The sequence below is a fragment of the Oncorhynchus tshawytscha genome, linkage group LG13 (assembly GCF_018296145.1).
Source record: "Oncorhynchus tshawytscha isolate Ot180627B linkage group LG13, Otsh_v2.0, whole genome shotgun sequence".
Classification (NCBI taxonomy): domain Eukaryota; kingdom Metazoa; phylum Chordata; class Actinopteri; order Salmoniformes; family Salmonidae; genus Oncorhynchus; species Oncorhynchus tshawytscha.
In genome coordinates, this window is record NC_056441.1 from 48,437,288 (window position 1) to 48,456,872 (window position 19,585).

The window sequence follows — 19,585 nt, forward strand, 5'->3', positions numbered from 1 at the left end:
GAGGTGGTACTGGATAGACCGGACCGTGCAGGCGCACTGGAGCTCTTGAGCACCGAGCCTGCCCAACCTTACCTGGTTGAATACTCCCTATACTCCTTTATTTGGTCGCTCTACCTGTGCGGCGAGGTGGAATAGCCCGCAATGGGCTATGTAGGCGAACCGGGGACACCGTGCCCAAGGCTGGTGCCATGTAAGCCGGCCCAAGGAGACGCACTGGGGACCAGATGCGTAGAGCCGACTTCATGGCATTTGGCTTGACGCTCAATCTAGCCCGGCCGATACGCGGAGCTGGAATATACCGCACCGGGCTATGCACCCGCACTGGGGACACCGTGCGCACCACTGCATAACACGGTGCCTGCCCGGTCTCTCTAGCCCCCCGGTAACCACAGGAAGTTTGCGCAGGTCTCCTACCTGGCATAGCCATACTCCCTGTGAGCCCCCCCAAGAAATTTTTGGGGCTGACTCTCGGGCTTCCGTCCGCACCGCCGTGCTTGTTTCGCCAACCTCATTCTCCGATAACCTTCCGCGCACTGCTCCATCGAATCCCAGGCGGGCTCCGGGACTCTCCCTGGGTCGACCGCCCACCTGTCTATCTCCTCCCAAGAAGTATAGTCCATACTGTACTCCTCTTTGGGCTGCTCCTGTTGCCTCCTCTCCTGCTGCACCTGTTGCCTCTCCTGCTGCTCCTGCCTGTTGACACGCTGCTTGGTCCGGTTGTGGTGGGTGATTCTGTAACGGTTCTCTTGTGGTGAAGGAGAGTCGGACCAAAATGCGGCGTGTAGATTGCGATCCATGTTTATTAAACTGAAGTAACACGAATCTAAATACAAACACTACAAAACAATAAACGTAACGAAAACCGAAACAGCCTAATACTGGTGCACATACACACAGAACAAGGACATCAAGACACTAAGGACAATCACCCACGACACACTCAAAGAATATGGCTGCCTAAATATGGTTCCCAATCAGAGACAACGATAAACACCTGCCTCTGATTGAGAACCACTTCAGACAGCCATAGACTTAACTAGAACACCCCACTAAGCTACAATCCCAATACATACACACCACATACGAAAATCCATGCCACACCCTGGCCTGACCAAATAAATGAAGATAAACACAAAATACTTCGACCAGGGCGTGACACTAGTGGAGTTACAGTGGAGCAAAAAAGTATTTAGTCAGCCACCAATTGTGCAAGTTCTCCCACTTAAAACGATGGGAGAGGCCTGTAATTTTCATCATAGGTACACTTCAACTATGACAGACAAAATTAGAAAAAAAATCCAGGAAATCACATTGTAGGATTTTTAATGAATTTATTTGCAAATTATGGTGGAAAATAAGTATTTGGTCAATAACAAAAGTTTATCTCAATACTTTGTTATATACCCTTTGTTGGCAATGACAGAGGTCAAATGTTTTCTGTAAGTCTTCACAAGGTTTTCACACACTGTTGCTGGTATTTTGGCCCATTCCTGAGAATAGAAAGGTTCAGTACTTTTGTGAAGCATCACAGCACAGTTAAAAAATATATGGCAAATAGAAATCCAAAATGGATGATGTTAAGAGATAGATGGGAGAGGTTGAATGGAGCTGAAGGGTGGGACTAATAACAAGATAACCAATGTAAAACAAACAGGGGTCTGTAAAATGTGTTTAGGTTCAGAAATTTTGTGAAATAGCACAGTTACAAATAGAAATCAAACGGGATGGACATCAGAAATAGAGGAAGGACTAAAAACAAACAAAATATAACTATTGTAAAATAGATTGTGTCTAAAATGTGAATAAGAAGTATAAACTGAAGGTAGAAGCCTAAGTGTTACAGTTTATTAGTTTACTCCAATTGGTGGTAAGGTTTGCGGGGAATAATACTGTTGATTATTATTATTTTTTTTTTAACTCATTAGGAATTTAGGATGCCTCGGAAGAAGTTGTTTAACGAGTTGCCATCTCCCAAATTAAACTCTAGATGATCTAAGTTACTTATTAATCATTACCTCATATCAGTCTCATTCTGAACAGTCGTAACCTTCTTGGATCTGTGAGAACCCCAACCGTGAGCATTATTTACTAGCTAACTAAATAATTACACAGAATACACATACACAGTTACATGAGACAAAGGTCCCTAGTGGACTGACAAAATATGGCGGCTTATTACACAGAAATAGAGAATGGAGTGGGGAAAATAGAGAGAGAAAAAGGGGACATTTGTCGTGGATACATTCTAGGACTGTCCTCACATTAATCATATACCTTGCACACAAACCGACGGCCATTTGGAATAAAAAAATATATTGTATTTACGCGTTGAATACCATTCGTTCATCGTTTATCTCGGTCGGAACCAATCACTCTCGGAAAGTTGTTTCAGTGAGCTTTTCCTGTGGGCCACTTGTACATGCTCTGATTGTCCACCAGAGGTCACAATGTCCTTCTTAGTTGTCTCCAATGGACTGTTTCCTAAGAATTAGCTACTTAGCCGTACCAGTGATTGTCTGAGAGGGGAGTTTTCTTCTCCTCTTCCTCGGGTAGATAGTCAAAGTTACAAAACCACTTTACACGCACAGCTGCAGACCGACGGTGTCCTGTTCTGGTAAGTTCATTTTCTTCACCTCGTGTTGAGAGTTTCAGAGTTTCTAACCATTTCAGTGTGTGGACCACTGTCTCACATCTTTCTGGTCTGATATGTTAATTCCTAGCCAGTCCTTTTAAGCACTCTGGTCAAATAAGGCGGTTCCATCACACTGACACGCTTTTCTGACATCACTCGGGGCGTGGCTACTTAATGTGAAAAGGACATCAATTTTTTTTATCTCATTAGAAATCACATTCTTATCTTAACAAAAAATAGTTTTTTTCACATCAGATTGGATGAAAACTTGATGGCTAAAGGGGGTTTCCTTCCTAAGTTACAGTATTTGGTTCATACAGTTTTTAATAACATCATAAAATTACAAACAATATGACATACATTTTCTACATCTACCCACTGACCATTTCCCACATTCTGGTGTGAGAAATATTTCTCCAAAGTTCACTTTTTGGACGTTAGAGTTAGAGTTTGGACGTTAGAGTCTTCTGGAGACAAAGGTATTCCTTTGGTTGATACAAAGGAGCCAAGAGAGTCCTTTGCTGCATACAATTTACGACCGAGCATGAGGTTTCGTATTGCGTCAGACAACAACAATCTCAATTTAACGGCTCAGACACAAGAGGCTTGTGGCAGGGTCTACAGTCAATCACGGACTACAGGAAGAAACCCAGCCCAGTCACGGACCAGGATGTCTTGCTCCCAGGCAGACTAAATAACTTTTTTGCCCGCTTTGAGGACAATACAGTGCCACTGACACGGCCTGCAACGAAAACATGCGGTCTCTCCTTCACTGCAGCCGAAGTGAGTAAGACATTTAAACGTGTTAACCCTCGCAAGGCTGCAGGCCCAGACGGCATCCCCAGCCGCGCCCTCAGAGCATGCGCAGACCAGCTGGCCGGTGTGTTTACGGACATATTCAATCAATCCCTATACCAGTCTGCTGTTCCCACATGCTTCAAGAGGGCCACCATTGTTCCTGTTCCCAAGAAAGCTAAGGTAACTGAGCTAAACGACTACCGCCCGTAGCACTCACATCCGTCATCATGAAGTGCTTTGAGAGACTAGTCAAGGACCATATCACCTCCACCCTACCTGACACCCTAGACCCACTCCAATTTGCTTACCGCCCAAATAGGTCCACAGACGATGCAATCTCAACCACACTGCACACTGCCCTAACCCATCTGGACAAGAGGAATACCTATGTGAGAATGCTGTTCATCGACTACAGCTCGGCATTCAACACCATAGTACCCTCCAAGCTCGTCATCAAGCTCGAGACCCTGGGTCTCGACCCCGCCCTTGCAACTGGGTACTGGACTTCCTGACGGGCCGCCCCCAGGTGGTGAGGGTAGGCAACAACATCTCCTCCCCGCTGATCCTCAACACTGGGGCCCCACAAGGGTGCGTTCTGAGCCCTCTCCTGTACTCCCTGTTCACCCACGACTGCGTGGCCACACACGCCTCCAACTCAATCATCAAGTTTGCGGACGACACAACAGTGGTAGGCTTGAATACCAACAACGACGAGACGGCCTACAGGGAGGAGGTGAGGGCCCTCGGAGTGTGGTGTCAGGAAAATAACCTCACACTCAACGTCAACAAAACTAAGGAGATGATTGTGGACTTCAGGAAACAGCAGAGGGAACACCCCCCCATCCACATCGATGGAACAGTAGTGGAGAGGGTAGCAAGTTTTAAGTTCCTCGGCATACACATCACAGACAAACTGAATCGGTCCACTCACACAGACAGCATCGTGAGGAAGGCGCAGCAGCGCCTCTTCAACCTCAGGAGGCTGAAGAAATTCGGCTTGTCACCAAAAGCACTCACAAACTTCTACAGATGCACAATCGAGAGCATCCTGGCGGGCTGTATCACCGCCTGGTATGGCAACTGCACCGCCCTCAACCGTAAGGCTCTCCAGAGGGTAGTGAGGTCTGCACAACGCATCACCGGGGGCAAACTACCTGCCCTCCAGGACACCTACACCACCCGATGCTACAGGAAGGCCATAAAGATCATCAAGGACATCAACTACCCGAGCCACTGCCTGTTCACCCCGCTGTCATCCAGAAGGCGAGGTCAGTACAGGTGCATCAAAGCTGGTACCGAGAGACTGAAAAACAGCTTCTATCTCAAGGCCATCAGACTGTTAAACAGCCACCACTAACATTGAGTGGCTACTGCCAACACACTGTCAATGACACTGACTCTACTCCAGCCACTTTAATAATGGGAATTGATGGGAAATGATGTAAATATATCACTAGCCACTTTAAACAATGCTACCTTATATAATGTTACTTACCCTACATTATTCATCTCATATGCATACGTAGATACTGTACTCTATATCATCGACTGCATCCTTATGTAATACATGTATCACTAGCCACTTTAACTATGCCACTTGGTTTACATACTCATCTCATATGTATATACTGTACTCGATATCATCTACTGTATCTTGCCTATGCTGCTCTGTACCATCACTCATTCATATATCCTTATGTACATATTCTTTATCCCCTTACACTGTGTATAAGACAGTAGTTTTTTGGAATTGTTAGTTAGATTACTTGTTCGTTATTACTGCATTGTCGGAACTAGAAGCACAAGCATTTCGCTACACTCGCATTAACATCTGCTAACCATGTGAATGTGACAAATAAAATTTGATTTGATTTGATTTGAGGTGTCACAAAACCCCCACATCAATCCCTCCTCCCCTCTGCGGGTGAGAGGGGTCTGGTAGAAATTGATCCATTGAAAACCTGATCTTTGGATCCTCACAGGAGAGTCATGACAGCACACAGCCAAGACAATGCAGGAGTGGCTTCAGGACATGTCTCTGAATGTCCTTGAGTGGCCCAGCCAGAGCCGGACTTGAATCTGATCGAACATCTCTGGAGAGACCTGAAAATAGCTCTCCAGCAACGCTCCCCATCCAACTTGACAGACCTTGAGAGGATCTGCAGAGAAGAATGGGAGGAACTCCCCAAATACAGGTGTGCCAAGCTTGTAGCATCATACCCAAGAAGACTCAAGGAAGTAATGGCTGCCAAAGGTGCTTCAACAAAGTACTGAGTAAAGAGTCTGAATACTTATGTTAATGTGATTGTTTTTTGCAAAAATGTCTAAAAACCTGTTTTTGCTTTGTCATTATTGGGTATTGTGTGTATATTGATGAGAGAAAAAAAAACAATTTAATCAATTTAAGAATAAGGCTGTAACGTAGCAAAATGTGGAAAAATTCAAGGGGTCTTAATACTTTCCAAATGCACTGTACATTCCTAAGAGTCTCTCTCTCTCTCTCTCTCTCTCTCTCTCTCTCTCTCTCTCTCTCTCTCTCTCTCTGACATTCAGTGTGACATTAAGGATCTCTCTCTCCGGGTCAGTAAATGTGACAGAATATCAGCAACAGGTGTTGATGACTGCTCTGTTTCTTTCCCCACTCACTCTCTTTCTTTTCCCTCTGACTGCATATTGTTCTTTCTCTTGGCCTCAGAGAGCCACAGGTTTGCTGAGTAAAGTGCTCCCACAGTCCCCCACTGCTACTGAAGACGCCGTGCAGAGAGGAGTCGTGGGGACAATGCGGAGGCTACTGAAAGTAATGCCAAGCATAATTTATTGCCTTTTTTATTATATTTCTTTTAGGTGATCACTGCCTGCCCGATTCAGCTTCTTGATAAAATAATAAATATGTGTTATATGGACTGATATAATGTATTCTATATACTGTATATGGTGTGAGAGAAATTATCGTTTTATCTTGCCATGCAGGGATCAGGGAAGACCACCACTAAATATTTGATCAAGACCCTCACTGTGTGCACGGCTATCAGTCAAACGGCTCAGGAGGAGTGGGTGAAATGTGATAATCGTAAGATACATGTATGATGCATTGGTCTTGGTTTTTGAACTAGTGTGTTATGTGACAGATGCAAAATAACAAAAACAGATATTGTATTATAAGATGTGTCCTCACACATGCGTGTGCGTGTTGGTTTGTGTGTATGAGCACGTCTGTTTTTATTTTGTTTGTATGTGCCTGTGTGTGTGTGTGTGTGCTTTTGTCTGTGAGTGTACGTGATTACATTGGTCAACTTTTATTTTGTCCTACTCATCAGGACTTCACACCCTGAGGAGGCTCCTGGGTCCCAGCAGTGAGGAGGCAGTGGCAGGGAACGCTGCCCTGTGCCTGGGCCACTGCCTGGGGGTGCAGGGGGCAGCCAGCAGCCTCCTGGGAACCGACACTGTCCTGCTCCTGCTCCGCCTTGCTGCGGGCGACGCCAAGAGAAGTGCTGTGCAGAAAAATTCTGCCATCACTCTGGGGAAGCTGTGTAAAGCAGAGCCCAGGTAATTGCTATGTTAATTAATCACACGTGCACGTATGCTTACACACACACGCACCCATACACACACACACACATACACATGCAGGCACATGCACCCACACACACTCCTCAACATCTCAGCTCTTACACTGGCATAACGCAGTTATTTATATTTGAGAACTTTCCTACTTTCCTAAAAACAAAATGTATTTTTTTACTCCAAACATTTAAGACACACCCAAAAGTACTCGTAACATTTTGAATGCTTAGCAGGACAGGAACGTGGTCCAATTCACGCACTTATGAAGAGAACATCACTGGTCATCCCTACTGCCTCTGACCTGGCGGACTTACTAAACACAAATGCTTTGTTTGTAAATTATGTCTGCATGTTGTGCTGTGTCCCTGGCCATCAGTACATTTTTTAAATAAAATAATTGTGCTATCTGGTTTGCTTAATATAAGCCATTTGAAATTATTTATACTTTTACTTTTGATACTTAAGTATATTTAAAACCAAATACTTTTAGACTTTTACTCAAGTCGTATTTCACTGGGTGAGTTTCACTTTTATATTAAGGTATTAAGGTACTTTTATATTAAGGTATCTTTTATTTTACTTAAGTATGGCAATTGAGTACTTTTTCCGCCACTGAGATTATAGACTACCGATCGCTGTCCATCAAATCAACGTTTATAGCTCCAATAGTGCAGTATTACCCAGCAATACAAAATAATACACACATAATTCCAAAATAAAGAAATATCAGAACGAGCAATGTCAGTGTCCGGAATATACAGTACTAGTCACAAGGTTGGACACACCTACTCATTCAAGGGTTTTTCTTTATTTTCACTATTTTCAACATTGTAGAATAATTGTGAAGACATCACAACAATGAAATAACACATATGGAATCATGTAGTAACCAAAAAAGTGTTAAACAAATCAAAATATATTTTATATTTGAAATTCTTTCAAATAGCCACCCTTTACCTTCATGACAGCTTTGCACACTCTTGGCATTCTCTCAACCAGCTTCACCTGGAATGATTTACAAAAGTCTTGAAGGAGTTCCTACATATGCTCAGCACTTGTTGGCTGCTTTTCCTTCACTCTGCGGTACAACTCATCCCAAACCATCTCAATTGGGCTGAGGTCGGGCGATTGTGGAAGCCAGGTCATCTGATGCAGCACTCCATCACTCTCATTATTGGTCAAATAGCCCTTACACAGCCTGGAGGTGTGTTGGGTCATTGTCCTGTTGAAAAACAAATAATAGTCCCACTAAGCGCAAACCAGATGGGATTGAGTATTGCTGCAGAATGCTGTGGTAGCCATGCTGGTGTGTGCCTTGAATTCTAAATAAATCACTGACAATGTCACCAGCAATGCACCCCCACACCATCACACCTCCTCCTCCATGCTTCATGGTGGAAACTACACATGCATAGATCATCTGTTCACCTACTCTACATCTCACAAAGACACAGAGGTTGGAACCAGAAATCTCTCATTTGGACTCATCAGACCAAAGGACATATTCCACCAGTCTAATGTCCATTGCTCGTGTTTCTTGGCCCAAGCAAGTTTCTTCTTATTATTGGTGTCCTTTAGTAGTGTTTTTTTTTTGCAGTAATTCGAACATGAAGGCCTGATTCATGCAGTCTCCTCTGCAATTTCTGAGCCTGGTAACTCTAATGAACTTATCCTCTGTATTTTCTGCATTGACTGACCTTCATGTCTTAAAGTAATGATGGACTGTCGCTTCTCTTTGCTTATTTGAGCTGTTCTTGCCGTAATATGGACTTGGTATTTTACCAAATATGGCTATCTTCTGTATACCACCCCTACCTTGTCACAACACAACTGATTGGCTCAAACGCATTAAGAAGGAAAGAAATTCCACAAATGTAATTTTAACAAGGCACACCTGTCAATTGTAATGCATTCCAGGTGACTATCTCATGAAGCTGGTTGAGAGAATGCCAAAGTGTGCAAAGCTGTCATCAAGGCAAAGGGTGACTACTTTGAAGAATGTAAAATACTTTTGTTTAACACTTTTTTGGTTACTACATAATTCCATATGTGTTATTTCGTAGTTTTGATGTCTTCACTATTATTCTAAAATAGTAAAAATAAAGAAAAACCCTTGAATGAGGAGGTGTGCTTCCAAACGTTTTAATGGTACTGCATGTATAATGGTTTTTATAGACGGTACGGACATATTCATAGAGAACGTGTTTACAGCAGTTCTTATAGAGGTGTTCCCAATGTTTTGGACTCTTAGACTCAGTATACATATGATGTGGGTAAAACAGTATATAAGTATTAAAGTGATCAGTGTTCAATGACTCTATGTAAATAGGGCAGCAGTCTAAGGATCAGGGCAGGGAACTGGGTGTAGGCTGGTTAGGGGGTGACTGTTTAACAGTCTGATGGCCTGGAGAGAGAAGCTGTTATCTTTGGTTCCCAGATTTGATGCACCTGTACTGTCTCTGTCTTCTAGATGGTAGCGGGGTGGACAGGCCATAGCTCGGGTGACTGAGGTCTTTGATGGTCTTCTTGGCCTATCTTTGCCCCCGGGTGCTATAGATGTCCTGGAGGGTAGGCAGTGTGCCCCCAGTGATGTGTTGGGCTGACCTTAGAACCCTCTGGAGAGCACTGAGGATGCGGGCGGTGCAGCTGCCCTACCAGGTGGTGATACAGCCCAGAATGTTCTTGATGGTGCATCTGTAGAAGTCTTAGGGGCCAAGCTGTATTTCTTCAGCCTCCTGAGGTTGAAGAGGTGCTATTGTGCCTTCTTCACCATGCTGTCGGTGTGGAGGGACCATTTCAGGTCCTCAGTGATGTGCACGCCAAGGAACTTGAATCTTTTGACCCTCTCAACTGGGGGAATGCTCTTTCTGCTTTCTCCTATAGTCCACGATCAGCTCCTTCATTTTGTTGACGTTGAGGGAGAGGGTATTTTCCTGGCACCACTCCACCAGGGCTCTCACCTTCTCGCTGTAGACTGTCTAGTTGTTGTTGGTAATCACTTTTGTGTTGTCAGCAAACTTGATGATTGAGTTGACAATGTGAGTGGCCAATCAGTCATGAGTCAGGAAGTCCAGGACCCAGTTGCACAGGGTGAGGTTCAGAACCAGGGCCCTGAGCTTAGTGATGCGCTTCGGAGGGCACTATGGTTTTGAATACTCAGCTGTAGTCAATGAACAGCATTCTTGCATAGGTATTTATTTTGTCCAGGTGGGATAGGGCAGTGTGCAGTGCAATGGCGATTGCGTCGTCCATGGGTCTGTAGGGGCGGTATGCAAATTGAAGTGGGTCTAGGGTGTCGGGTAAAGTGGAGGTGATATGATCCTTAACTAGCCTCTCAAAGCACTTCATGATGACAGAATTGAGTGCTACGGGGCGATAGTCATTTTGTTCAGTTACTTTTGCTTTCTTGGGTACAGGAACAATGGTGGACATCTTGAAGCAAGTGGGGACAACAGACTGGGATATGGAGAGATTGAATATGTCCGTAAACACTCCAGCCAGCTGGTCTGCACATGGTCTGAGGATGCGGCTTGGGATGCCGCCTGGGCCGGCAGCCTTGCGAGGTTTAACGCCTAAATGACTTACTCACGTCGGCCATGGAGAATGAGAGCACACAAGTCCTCGTGAGAAGCAGTTTGATGTTGTTTTCCTCAAAGCAGGCAAAGAAGGTGTTTTGCTTGTCTGGCTGGCTTTTCCTTTATAATCAGTGATTGTCTGGAGTCCCTGCCACATATGTCATGTCTGAGACGTTGAACGTTTTGCCTCTTTGCCTTACGGAGGGCATAGCTATTTGTACACGTCCATGTTCCCAGTCGCCTTGCCATGGTTAAATGCGGTGGTTTGCGCTTTCAGTTTTGCGCAAGTGTTGCCATCTATCCACGTTTTTTAGTTTGGATAAGTTCTAATCGAACAAAGTCACTGAGGCCGTGTATACGTCGGTACTATTTCCCGGAACATTTCCCAGTCCGCGTAATCAAAACAATCTTGAAGAATATATTCTGATTGGTCAGACCAACGTTGAATAATCCTTACCACAGGTGCTTCCTGCTTAAATTTTTGCCTATGGTTGGAGAAGAGCAGAATGGAGGTGTGATATGATTTGCCGAAGGGAGGGTAGGGGAGGGCCTTGTAGTCGTCCCGGAAGGGAGAGTAGCAATGACCCAGAGTCCCCGATGTTCATGTAGCACAATAGATGTGTTGATAGAATTTCTGTAGCATTTTCCTCAGATTTCCTTTATTAATCCATGGTGCTGAAATTGTGAAATGTCTACGCGGCTGCCTAACGAATTGATGATAGGCTTTCTGTGGTGCCATGGCACGTAGCCATTGCTTTGCGTTAGCTAATGTATAAATGTTTATTGGGAGGCCAATTGGCCGTCATTTTGTCATGTTAGACAGCTGGCTGGCAGGAATAATGTAATTACTTGTAATTAAAGTTGGACATTCAAACATTGCCGATTGTAAAATACATTTTTGATGCAACAGCATACTAATCAGCTACACTACCAAAATATTTTTTGGAATATACTGTCCTGTATAGCCTATCTCCCAGCTGGGATAGAAAGTTGTTGTGCGTAAAACCAGTCTATTAATCGCAAATTATAGTCAGTCCACCCTCAAAACACTTGCTTACTAGGGATTGTTTTATTATGCAGTATTTCCTACTATCTACAGCTAGGCTATATACTGTATGTAGCTCCTAATTAACTGCTGTTTATAAACCTTTATTAAAATGACACATCAAATAGCCTAACAATGAGGAAAAAAGTAGTCGGCTTTAGGATAAATTCAGCCACTATTTATTGTTGAACTCAACAGGTTTCAAGGTAAGTTAAATCAAGTCAAATTAAATCTTCTCTGGTCTCCTGAAGTCCTCCTTCCTGCTTTTCTGTTTTTGTGCTTGTCTCTTTCTTTTTTTCTATCTTGAGGCCTATAGTAGCTACAGTATGCGACAGCATCGCCTTGCGTTTTTCTGTGGGCAAATGTTTTCATCAGGGCCTGTAGGTCCAGGTTGCCTGGACTGCCTATACTGAGTATTGCCAACCAAGACAGTCATTACTGAGACATTGTGCATTATATGTCCATTGCGCTGCACACATTTGAAACTTAGTCTTGAATGATGCATGCTAAGATACACAATTCAAATGCAAGTTCACCAGTACGAACAAAATCTCAATCTGCTTTTTTTGTTGTTCAAGCCCTCAAGAAGTGTTGTCAGCTAAAGATGATCGTCTGTTTGCATCGGCCGATTTATTGGCTGTTCACTATCCAGACGACTTGTACCCAGAGCTTCCTATACAGTTAGTAATTTCTTTCTGTAGCATGTTGAGGCCGGCAATTATGAGAGGCTCAATCAAAGATGTTGCAGAACTGCTGTATTTGAAGCAGCACTCTCTTCTGCCCAGTTTCCCTGATGTTGCTACGGCAATCAGGCTGTTTTTAATCATCCCTGTAACTGTCGCTTCTGTCGCTTATGCGGAGAAGCCTTCATTAGAAATGTACATAAAAACCCCATGCCATTACACACAAATATGTAACCTTCATTTCAACATATAGGCTACTGACCTAACTGTTACTCTCTTTAGATACTATGCAAGGTGTTGACATACGTATGGGATTAAGAACAACATTGTAGCGAATTCAAAAGGGTACCACGAAAGGGACTGGTGCATGCAACTTCTCTTCGCGATCAGTAACGGTAACAAGAGAGTGAACTTCATTCGGTGTCCTGACAATGCACCATGACCGTTAGAATGGTATTGCTTTGGGGATACCGTGTGTGTGTGTGTGTGTGTGTGTGTGTGTGTGTGTGTGTGTGTGTGTGTGTGTGTGTGTGTGTGTGTGCAGTACAGTCACGCCTGTTAAATATGTATTTACTCATAACATGATGCAGCCATCACCATACTTGAAGAGTAGTACCCCCCCTCCATACACACACACAGCCCACCCATCTCTACCTATGTATTGAACTATCCAAGTCAGTGTGGTTCCTCCCTCTGAAAATACCCTATCTCTGGCGCAACCTCTTCCAGGTCCTAATACTTATAATAATATGGGTAGTATGTGCTAAAAGAGCAAGGATTTTCTTGTTACTAAAGCCAATTCTAAGGTATAGTTTCACCAGGTCATCTAATTAAGGTATTTTAACGGTGGTGCACACAGCAACAGGGAGCCATTCTCAAAATAAAATGTTGGGTTTATTCTCAAAATATTGTCCCTTTATTCTCGAGATATTGCCACTTTAGTTTCGAAATATTGTCACTTTATTCACGCTATTTTATTTAGACTATATTCTCAGGATATTTCAGGTTTTTAAAGTACTATCTGTGCCCCCCCAAAAAAATCCAAGTATTCTTTAAAAAAAAATCACTTTGCCCTAATACTCTTACGTACAGGTAGTGTGTCAACCTCTGGCTCATTCTTTATGCTGTTCTGTTCTCGTTTGCCTGGAAATACTGTGTGGAAATAAGGGATTAAGTATCCCTTAAAAGTTATTTGTAATAAATATAATTTATTTAGGATATCATTTTATACAGAACTCTATCTTGTTTAAAACACAATTGTAAAACATAACTTAATACTGAATTTAAAATAGATTCAATTGAGATTTTGTGGCACTGGCCTACACACAATACCTCATTATGTTTTTAGAAATGTTTCCAAAATGCATTAAAAATGAAAAGCTGAAATGTGAATTGAGTCAATGTATTCAACCCCTTTCTTATTTTTATTTTTTTAAACCTTTATTTAACTCAGCAAGTCAGTTAAGAACAAATTCTTATTTACAATGACGGCCTACCCAGGGAACAGTGGGTTAACTGCCTTGTTCAGGGGCAGAGCAACAGATTTGTACCTTGTCCGCTCAGGGATTCGATCCAGCAACCTTTCGGTTACTGGCCATACGATCTAACCTTATGGCAAGCCTAATAAGTTCAGGAGTAAAAATGTGCTTAACAAGTCACATAATAATGTGCATGTGCTCACTTTGTATGCAATAATAGTGTTTAACATGACTTTTTAATTACTATCTCATCTCTGTACCCCACACATACAATTATATGTAAGGTCCCTCATTCGAGCAGGGAATTTGAAACACAGATTCAACAACGAAGACCAGGGAGGTTTTCCAATGCCTCACAAAGAAGGGTACTTATTGGGGATAAAAAAAGCACACATTGAATATCCCTTTGAGCATGGTGTGTCACGCCCTGATATGTTTTTCACCTGTCCTTGTATTTTGTCTCCACCACCCTCCAGGTGTCACCCATCTTCCCCATTATCCACTGTGTATTTACAGTGGGGCAAAAAAAGTATTAAGTCAGCCACCAATTGTGCAAGTTCTCCCACTTAAAAAGATGAGAGAGGCCTGTAATTTTCATCATAGGTACACTTCAACTATGAGAGACAAAATGAGGAAAAAAAATCCATTGTAGGATTTTTTATGAATTTATTAGCAAAATATGGTGGAAAATAAGTATTTGGTCAATAACAAAAGTTTATCTCAATACTTTGTTACATATCCTTTGTTGGCAATGACAGAGGTCAAACGTTTTCTGTAAGTCTTCACAAGGTTTTCACACACTGTTGCTGGTATTTTGGCCCATTCCTCCATGCAGATCTCCTCTAGAGCAGTGATGTTTTGGGGCTGTTGCTGGGCAACACAGACTTTCAACTCCCTCCAAAGATTTTCTATGGGGTTGAGATCTGGAGACTGGCTAGGCCACTCCAGGACCTTGAAATGCTTCTTACGAAGCCACTCCTTCGTTGCCCGGGTGGTGTGTTTGGGATCACTGTCATGCTGAAAGACCCAGCCACGTTTCATCTTCAATGCCCTTGCTGATGGAAGGAGGTTTTCACTCAAAATCTCACGATACATGGCCCCATTCATTCTTTCCTTTACACGGATCAGTCGTCCTGGTCCCTTTGCAGAAAAACAGCCCCAAAGCATGATGTTTCCACCCCCATGCTTCACAGTAGGTATGGTGTTCTTTGGATGTAACTCAGCATTCTTTGCCCTCCAAACATGACGAGTTGAGTTTTTACCAACAAGTTCTATTTTGGTTTCATTTGACCATATGACATTCTCCCAATCTTCTTCTGGATCATCCAAATGCTCTCTAGCAAACTTACGACGGGCCTAGACATGTACTGGCTTAAGCAGGGGGACACGTCTGGCACTGAAGGATTTGAGTCCCTGGCGGCATAGTGTGTTACTGATGGTAGGCTTTGTTACTTTGGTCCCAGCTCTCTGTAGGTCATTCACTAGGTCCCTCCGTGTGGTTCTGGGATTTTTGCTCACCGTTCTTGTGATCATTTTGACCCCACGGGGTGAGATCTTGCGTGAAGCCCCAGATCGAGTGAGATTATCAGTGGTCTTGTATGTCTTCCATTTCCTAATAATTGCTCCCACAGTTGATTTCTTCAAACCAAGCTGCTTACCTATTGCAGATTCAGTCTTCCCAGCCTGGTGCAGGTCTACAATTTTGTTTCTGGTGTCCTTTGACAGCTCTTTGGTCTTGGCCATAGTGGAGTTTGGAGTGTGACTGTTTGAGGTTGTGGACAGGTGTCTTTTAGACTGATAACAAGTTCAAACAGGTGCCATTGATACAGGTAACAAGTGAAGGACAGAGGAGCCTCTTAAAGAAGAAGTTACAGGTCTGTGAGAGCCAGAAATCTTGCTTGTTTGTAGGTGACCAAATACTTATTTTCCACCATAATTTGCAAATAAATTCATTAAAAATCCTAAAATGTGATTTTCCGGATTTTTTTTCTCTAATTTTGTCTGTCACTGTACCTATGATGAAAATTACAGGCCTCTCTCATCTTTTTAAGTGGGAGAACTTGCACAATTGGTGGCTGACTAAATACTTTTTTGCCCCACTGTATACCTGTGTTTTCTGTCTGTTGCCAGTTCGTGTTGTTTGTTCAAGCCTACCAGCATTTTGTCTCAGCTCCTGTTTTTCCATAGTCTCTCTCTTTCTCATCCTCCTGGTTTTTGACCTTTGCCTGTCCTGACCCTATACCCGCCCGGCTGACCTCTGTCTGTCTCTGATCCCGAGCCTGCCTGCCGTCCTGTACCTTTGCTCCACCTCTGGATTACCGACCTCTGCCTGACCCGACCCTGAGCCTGCTTGCGGTCCTGTACCTTGGCCACTGCTCTGGATTATCGACCCCTGCCTGCCTTAACCTGTCGTTTGCCTGCCCCTGTGGTTACATAATCATTGTTACTTCACACAGTCTGCACTTGGGTCTTACCTTGATTCCTGATAGTACGAACTGGCCATGACTGATCCAGCAGACTTGGACCAGCTCCGCAACGCCATTTCCTCCCAAGGAGCCACCATTGTTAGACATGGGGAGATGCTTTGTGGTCTGATGGAAGGGTTCCAGGACGTGGCCGAACGTCATGACCTAGCATTGTAGGATCCCACCTTGCATCTGATGAACTCTGGAAGTCCCTGATAGGTTCTGAGCTTACCCGAGTTCCTCCAAGAGCCTCCGAAGACTGCCGATTCACCGCTTCCCGAGCCGATGCAGCTCGGTAGGGCTGGGCTGTCTCCAGCCGAACACGTACGCAGATTTGAGACCCAGAGTTGTCTGTATTGCGGTATTGCCGGTCATTTTGTGTCTACTTGTCCCTTCAGGAGACCCAGCTCATTCGTTGGAGTGAGTACTCTGGTGGGTCTTAAAGATAATTGTTCTTCTCCCCTTACTCGCCCCCTTCTCCATGCCACCCTGCTGTGGGGCGACCAGCCCAAGTCTCTCCAGGTACTCATCAACTCGGGGGCTGATGTGAGTCTAATGGACGTGGTTACATAAACATTGTGACTTCACACAGTCTGCATTTCAATACACCCAGTGACTACAAAGATACAGGTGTCCTTCCTAACTCAGTTTCCAGAGAGGAAGGAAACCGCTCAGGAATTTCACCATGAGGCCAATGGTGACTTTAAAACAGTTACAGAGTTTAATGGCTGTGATAGTAGAAAACTGAGGATGGATCAACAACATTGTAGTTACTCCACCTAACTAACCTAAATGACATAGTGAAAAGAAGGAAACCTGTACAGAATAAAAATATTACAAAATATGCATCCTGTTTGCAGTAAGGCACTTAAGTAATACTACAAACAATATGGCTAAGAAATTATATTTTTGTCCTGAATACAAAGAGTTATGTTTGGAGCAAATCCAAAACATCACTGAGTACAGCTCTTCATATTTTCAAGCATAGTGGTGGCTGCATCATGTTATGAGTAGGCTTGTCATCGGTAAGGTCTAGGGAGTTTCATAGCAAAATCCTAGAGGAAAACCTGGTTTAGTCTGCTTTTCTACAGACACTGCCAAAAAATTGTCAAAGAAGGAACTTTATGTCCTGAATAAAAAGAGTACAGTTTTGACTTCAATCGGCTTGAAAATCTATGGCAAGACTTGAAAATGGCTATCTAGCAATGATCAACAACCAACTTGACAGAGCATGAAGAATTTTTTTAAAGAATAATGTGCAAATATTGTACAATCCAGGTGTGCAAAGCTCTTAGAGACTGACCCAGAAGGACTCACCACTGTAATCACTGCCAAAGGTGATTATAATATTTCTGTATTTCATTCTCAGTAAATTTGCTAAAATAAAATAAAAACACGTGTTTCCTTTGTCATTATTGGATATTGTTTGTAGATTGGTGATAAAAAAAAAGCAATTTAATCCATTTTGAATTCAGGCTGTGACACAATAATGTAGAATAAGTCAAGGGCGTGAATACTTTCTGAAGGCACTGTATATGCTCCTCCTACTAAACTCTGTGGTGCAGTAGACAGCAGCCTTCAGCAAGTTGTTTCTACCCTGCTGATGCGGATGTAACTGGAGTATGCTCTGTGTCTCTACTCTTCTTTTGACTTCCCATGACAACATCCAATTCAGGGGAGAGAAAATAATACAATAGGTTCACCCACAGGTCAATTTAGAGGGACATCATTATGTTTGCTTACATGATTCTTGTCTGTTTTTGTTTCTAGGCATATGGCAAAACTCAGAGAACTTCACGGATTGGAGATACTCCACTCCTGTATGAAGCTGATCACATGAGTCTCTCCAACCAACCCCAAAAAAGGCTCCCAGTCTTTTTATATCCCTATCTTGTGCGTGAAAACCAAGTTCACATATGCCATTTGGAAATGACACCTTTCATTCAGCATATCACGCTTAACATATCCCGAGGCAGACATTTTTTTAAGTAGCTGTTTCTTAAGCCTTTTTTTTTTTATTGTAGCACGGTTTTATATTCCCATGTACCCCCCTGTGTTCTGTTGTGTATTATGACAGGTTGCCCAAGGACAATGTAGCTAAGCCTCACACAGGGTTTTTAATTTTCTGTTATGTAACACTAACTAGTAAATGAAAAAGTTCCTCCCTACCAACTGGCGTAATATTTAATATGTAAAGGTTAACTTCAAACAGCATTTAAGATGTTCAGATAGCTAAGCAGAGTGCACGCTATTAAACAAAAAGTCATTATTTTTAATTGGATTTAGTTGTTCTTTGCATTTTGTACACAAACAAGGTCATAAACATTAGCAAAGTGTTCAGTTACGCCAAGTTGGCTCGTTCACCCTCTGAATGGCACACATACTGTACACAATCCATGTCTCAATTGTCTCCAGGCTTAAACATCCTACTTTAACATGTCTCCTCCCCTTCATCTACACTGATTGAAGTGGATTGAACAGGTGACATCAATAAGGGATCATAGCTTTCACCTGGATTCACCTGTCTTGGAAATAGCAGGTGTTCCTAATGTTTTGTACACTCAGTGAACATCACTCAGCCATGTCCTAACATACAGTGGGGTTCAAAATGATTGGCACCCTTGATAAAGAGGAGCAAAAAATACTTTATAAAATAAATAACACAAATACTGAGCTATTTTGTATTCTCAATTTGAACACATATTGAGAATATTATTTTAATAGAAATACAATTGCTCAGAGAAAGATTTTGTTTAACATGTAATATTTGTATTCTCAAACAGATAGGGGAGAACATTGTCACCGCTAAGTTTAGTATTTCGTCATTTTTATTATAAATTGAGAATAGAATATGCTTCTAAACATTATTGTGGATGCTACCATGATAACGGATAATATTGAATGAATTGTGAGTAATGACGATTGAGAAAGTTACAGAGGCACAAACATCATACACCCAAGTCATGCTAACCTCTCACCTTTACCAATAATAGGGAGGTTAGTATGTCTTGGCCGTATTCATTTTGTGCCTCTGTAACTTTATAACTCATCAATGCAACAATACATTATTTACCATTCATTTCTATTGGGCACAAAATAATCTGAAACACAACCAAAACAAACTGCAAATACATCCAACAAGTTTGTAGTCACAAGCTTGATGTAGTCATTGCGTGCTAGGAATACCCCACCGAGTACTAAACTTTTAACTACTTTGACAACAGGGGTGCCAATTATTTTGACCCTTATGCTTTTGAGAGAAAAAATATTACTTGTTAAACAAACTGTCTTTATCTGAGCAATTGTATTCGTGTAAAATAAAATAAAAATCCAAAATGTTTTGCT

The 19,585-nt window shown here is 42.7% G+C and overlaps 1 protein-coding gene across 2 annotated transcripts in view; it reads left to right on the forward strand.

Moving 5' to 3' along the window:
* Positions 1-19,585, forward strand: part of ttc12 (tetratricopeptide repeat domain 12) — a 43,261-nt gene extending 23,676 nt beyond the window's left edge. For both annotated transcript variants that reach the window (XM_024442069.2, XM_042295824.1), the window contains 4 exons: positions 6,126-6,227; positions 6,401-6,500; positions 6,748-6,976; positions 18,011-19,585. In XM_024442069.2, coding sequence (XP_024297837.1) covers positions 6,126-6,227; positions 6,401-6,500; positions 6,748-6,976; positions 18,011-18,080 — 501 coding nt within the window. In that variant the 3' untranslated portion in view covers positions 18,081-19,585. The remainder of the gene's footprint in view (positions 1-6,125; positions 6,228-6,400; positions 6,501-6,747; positions 6,977-18,010) is intronic.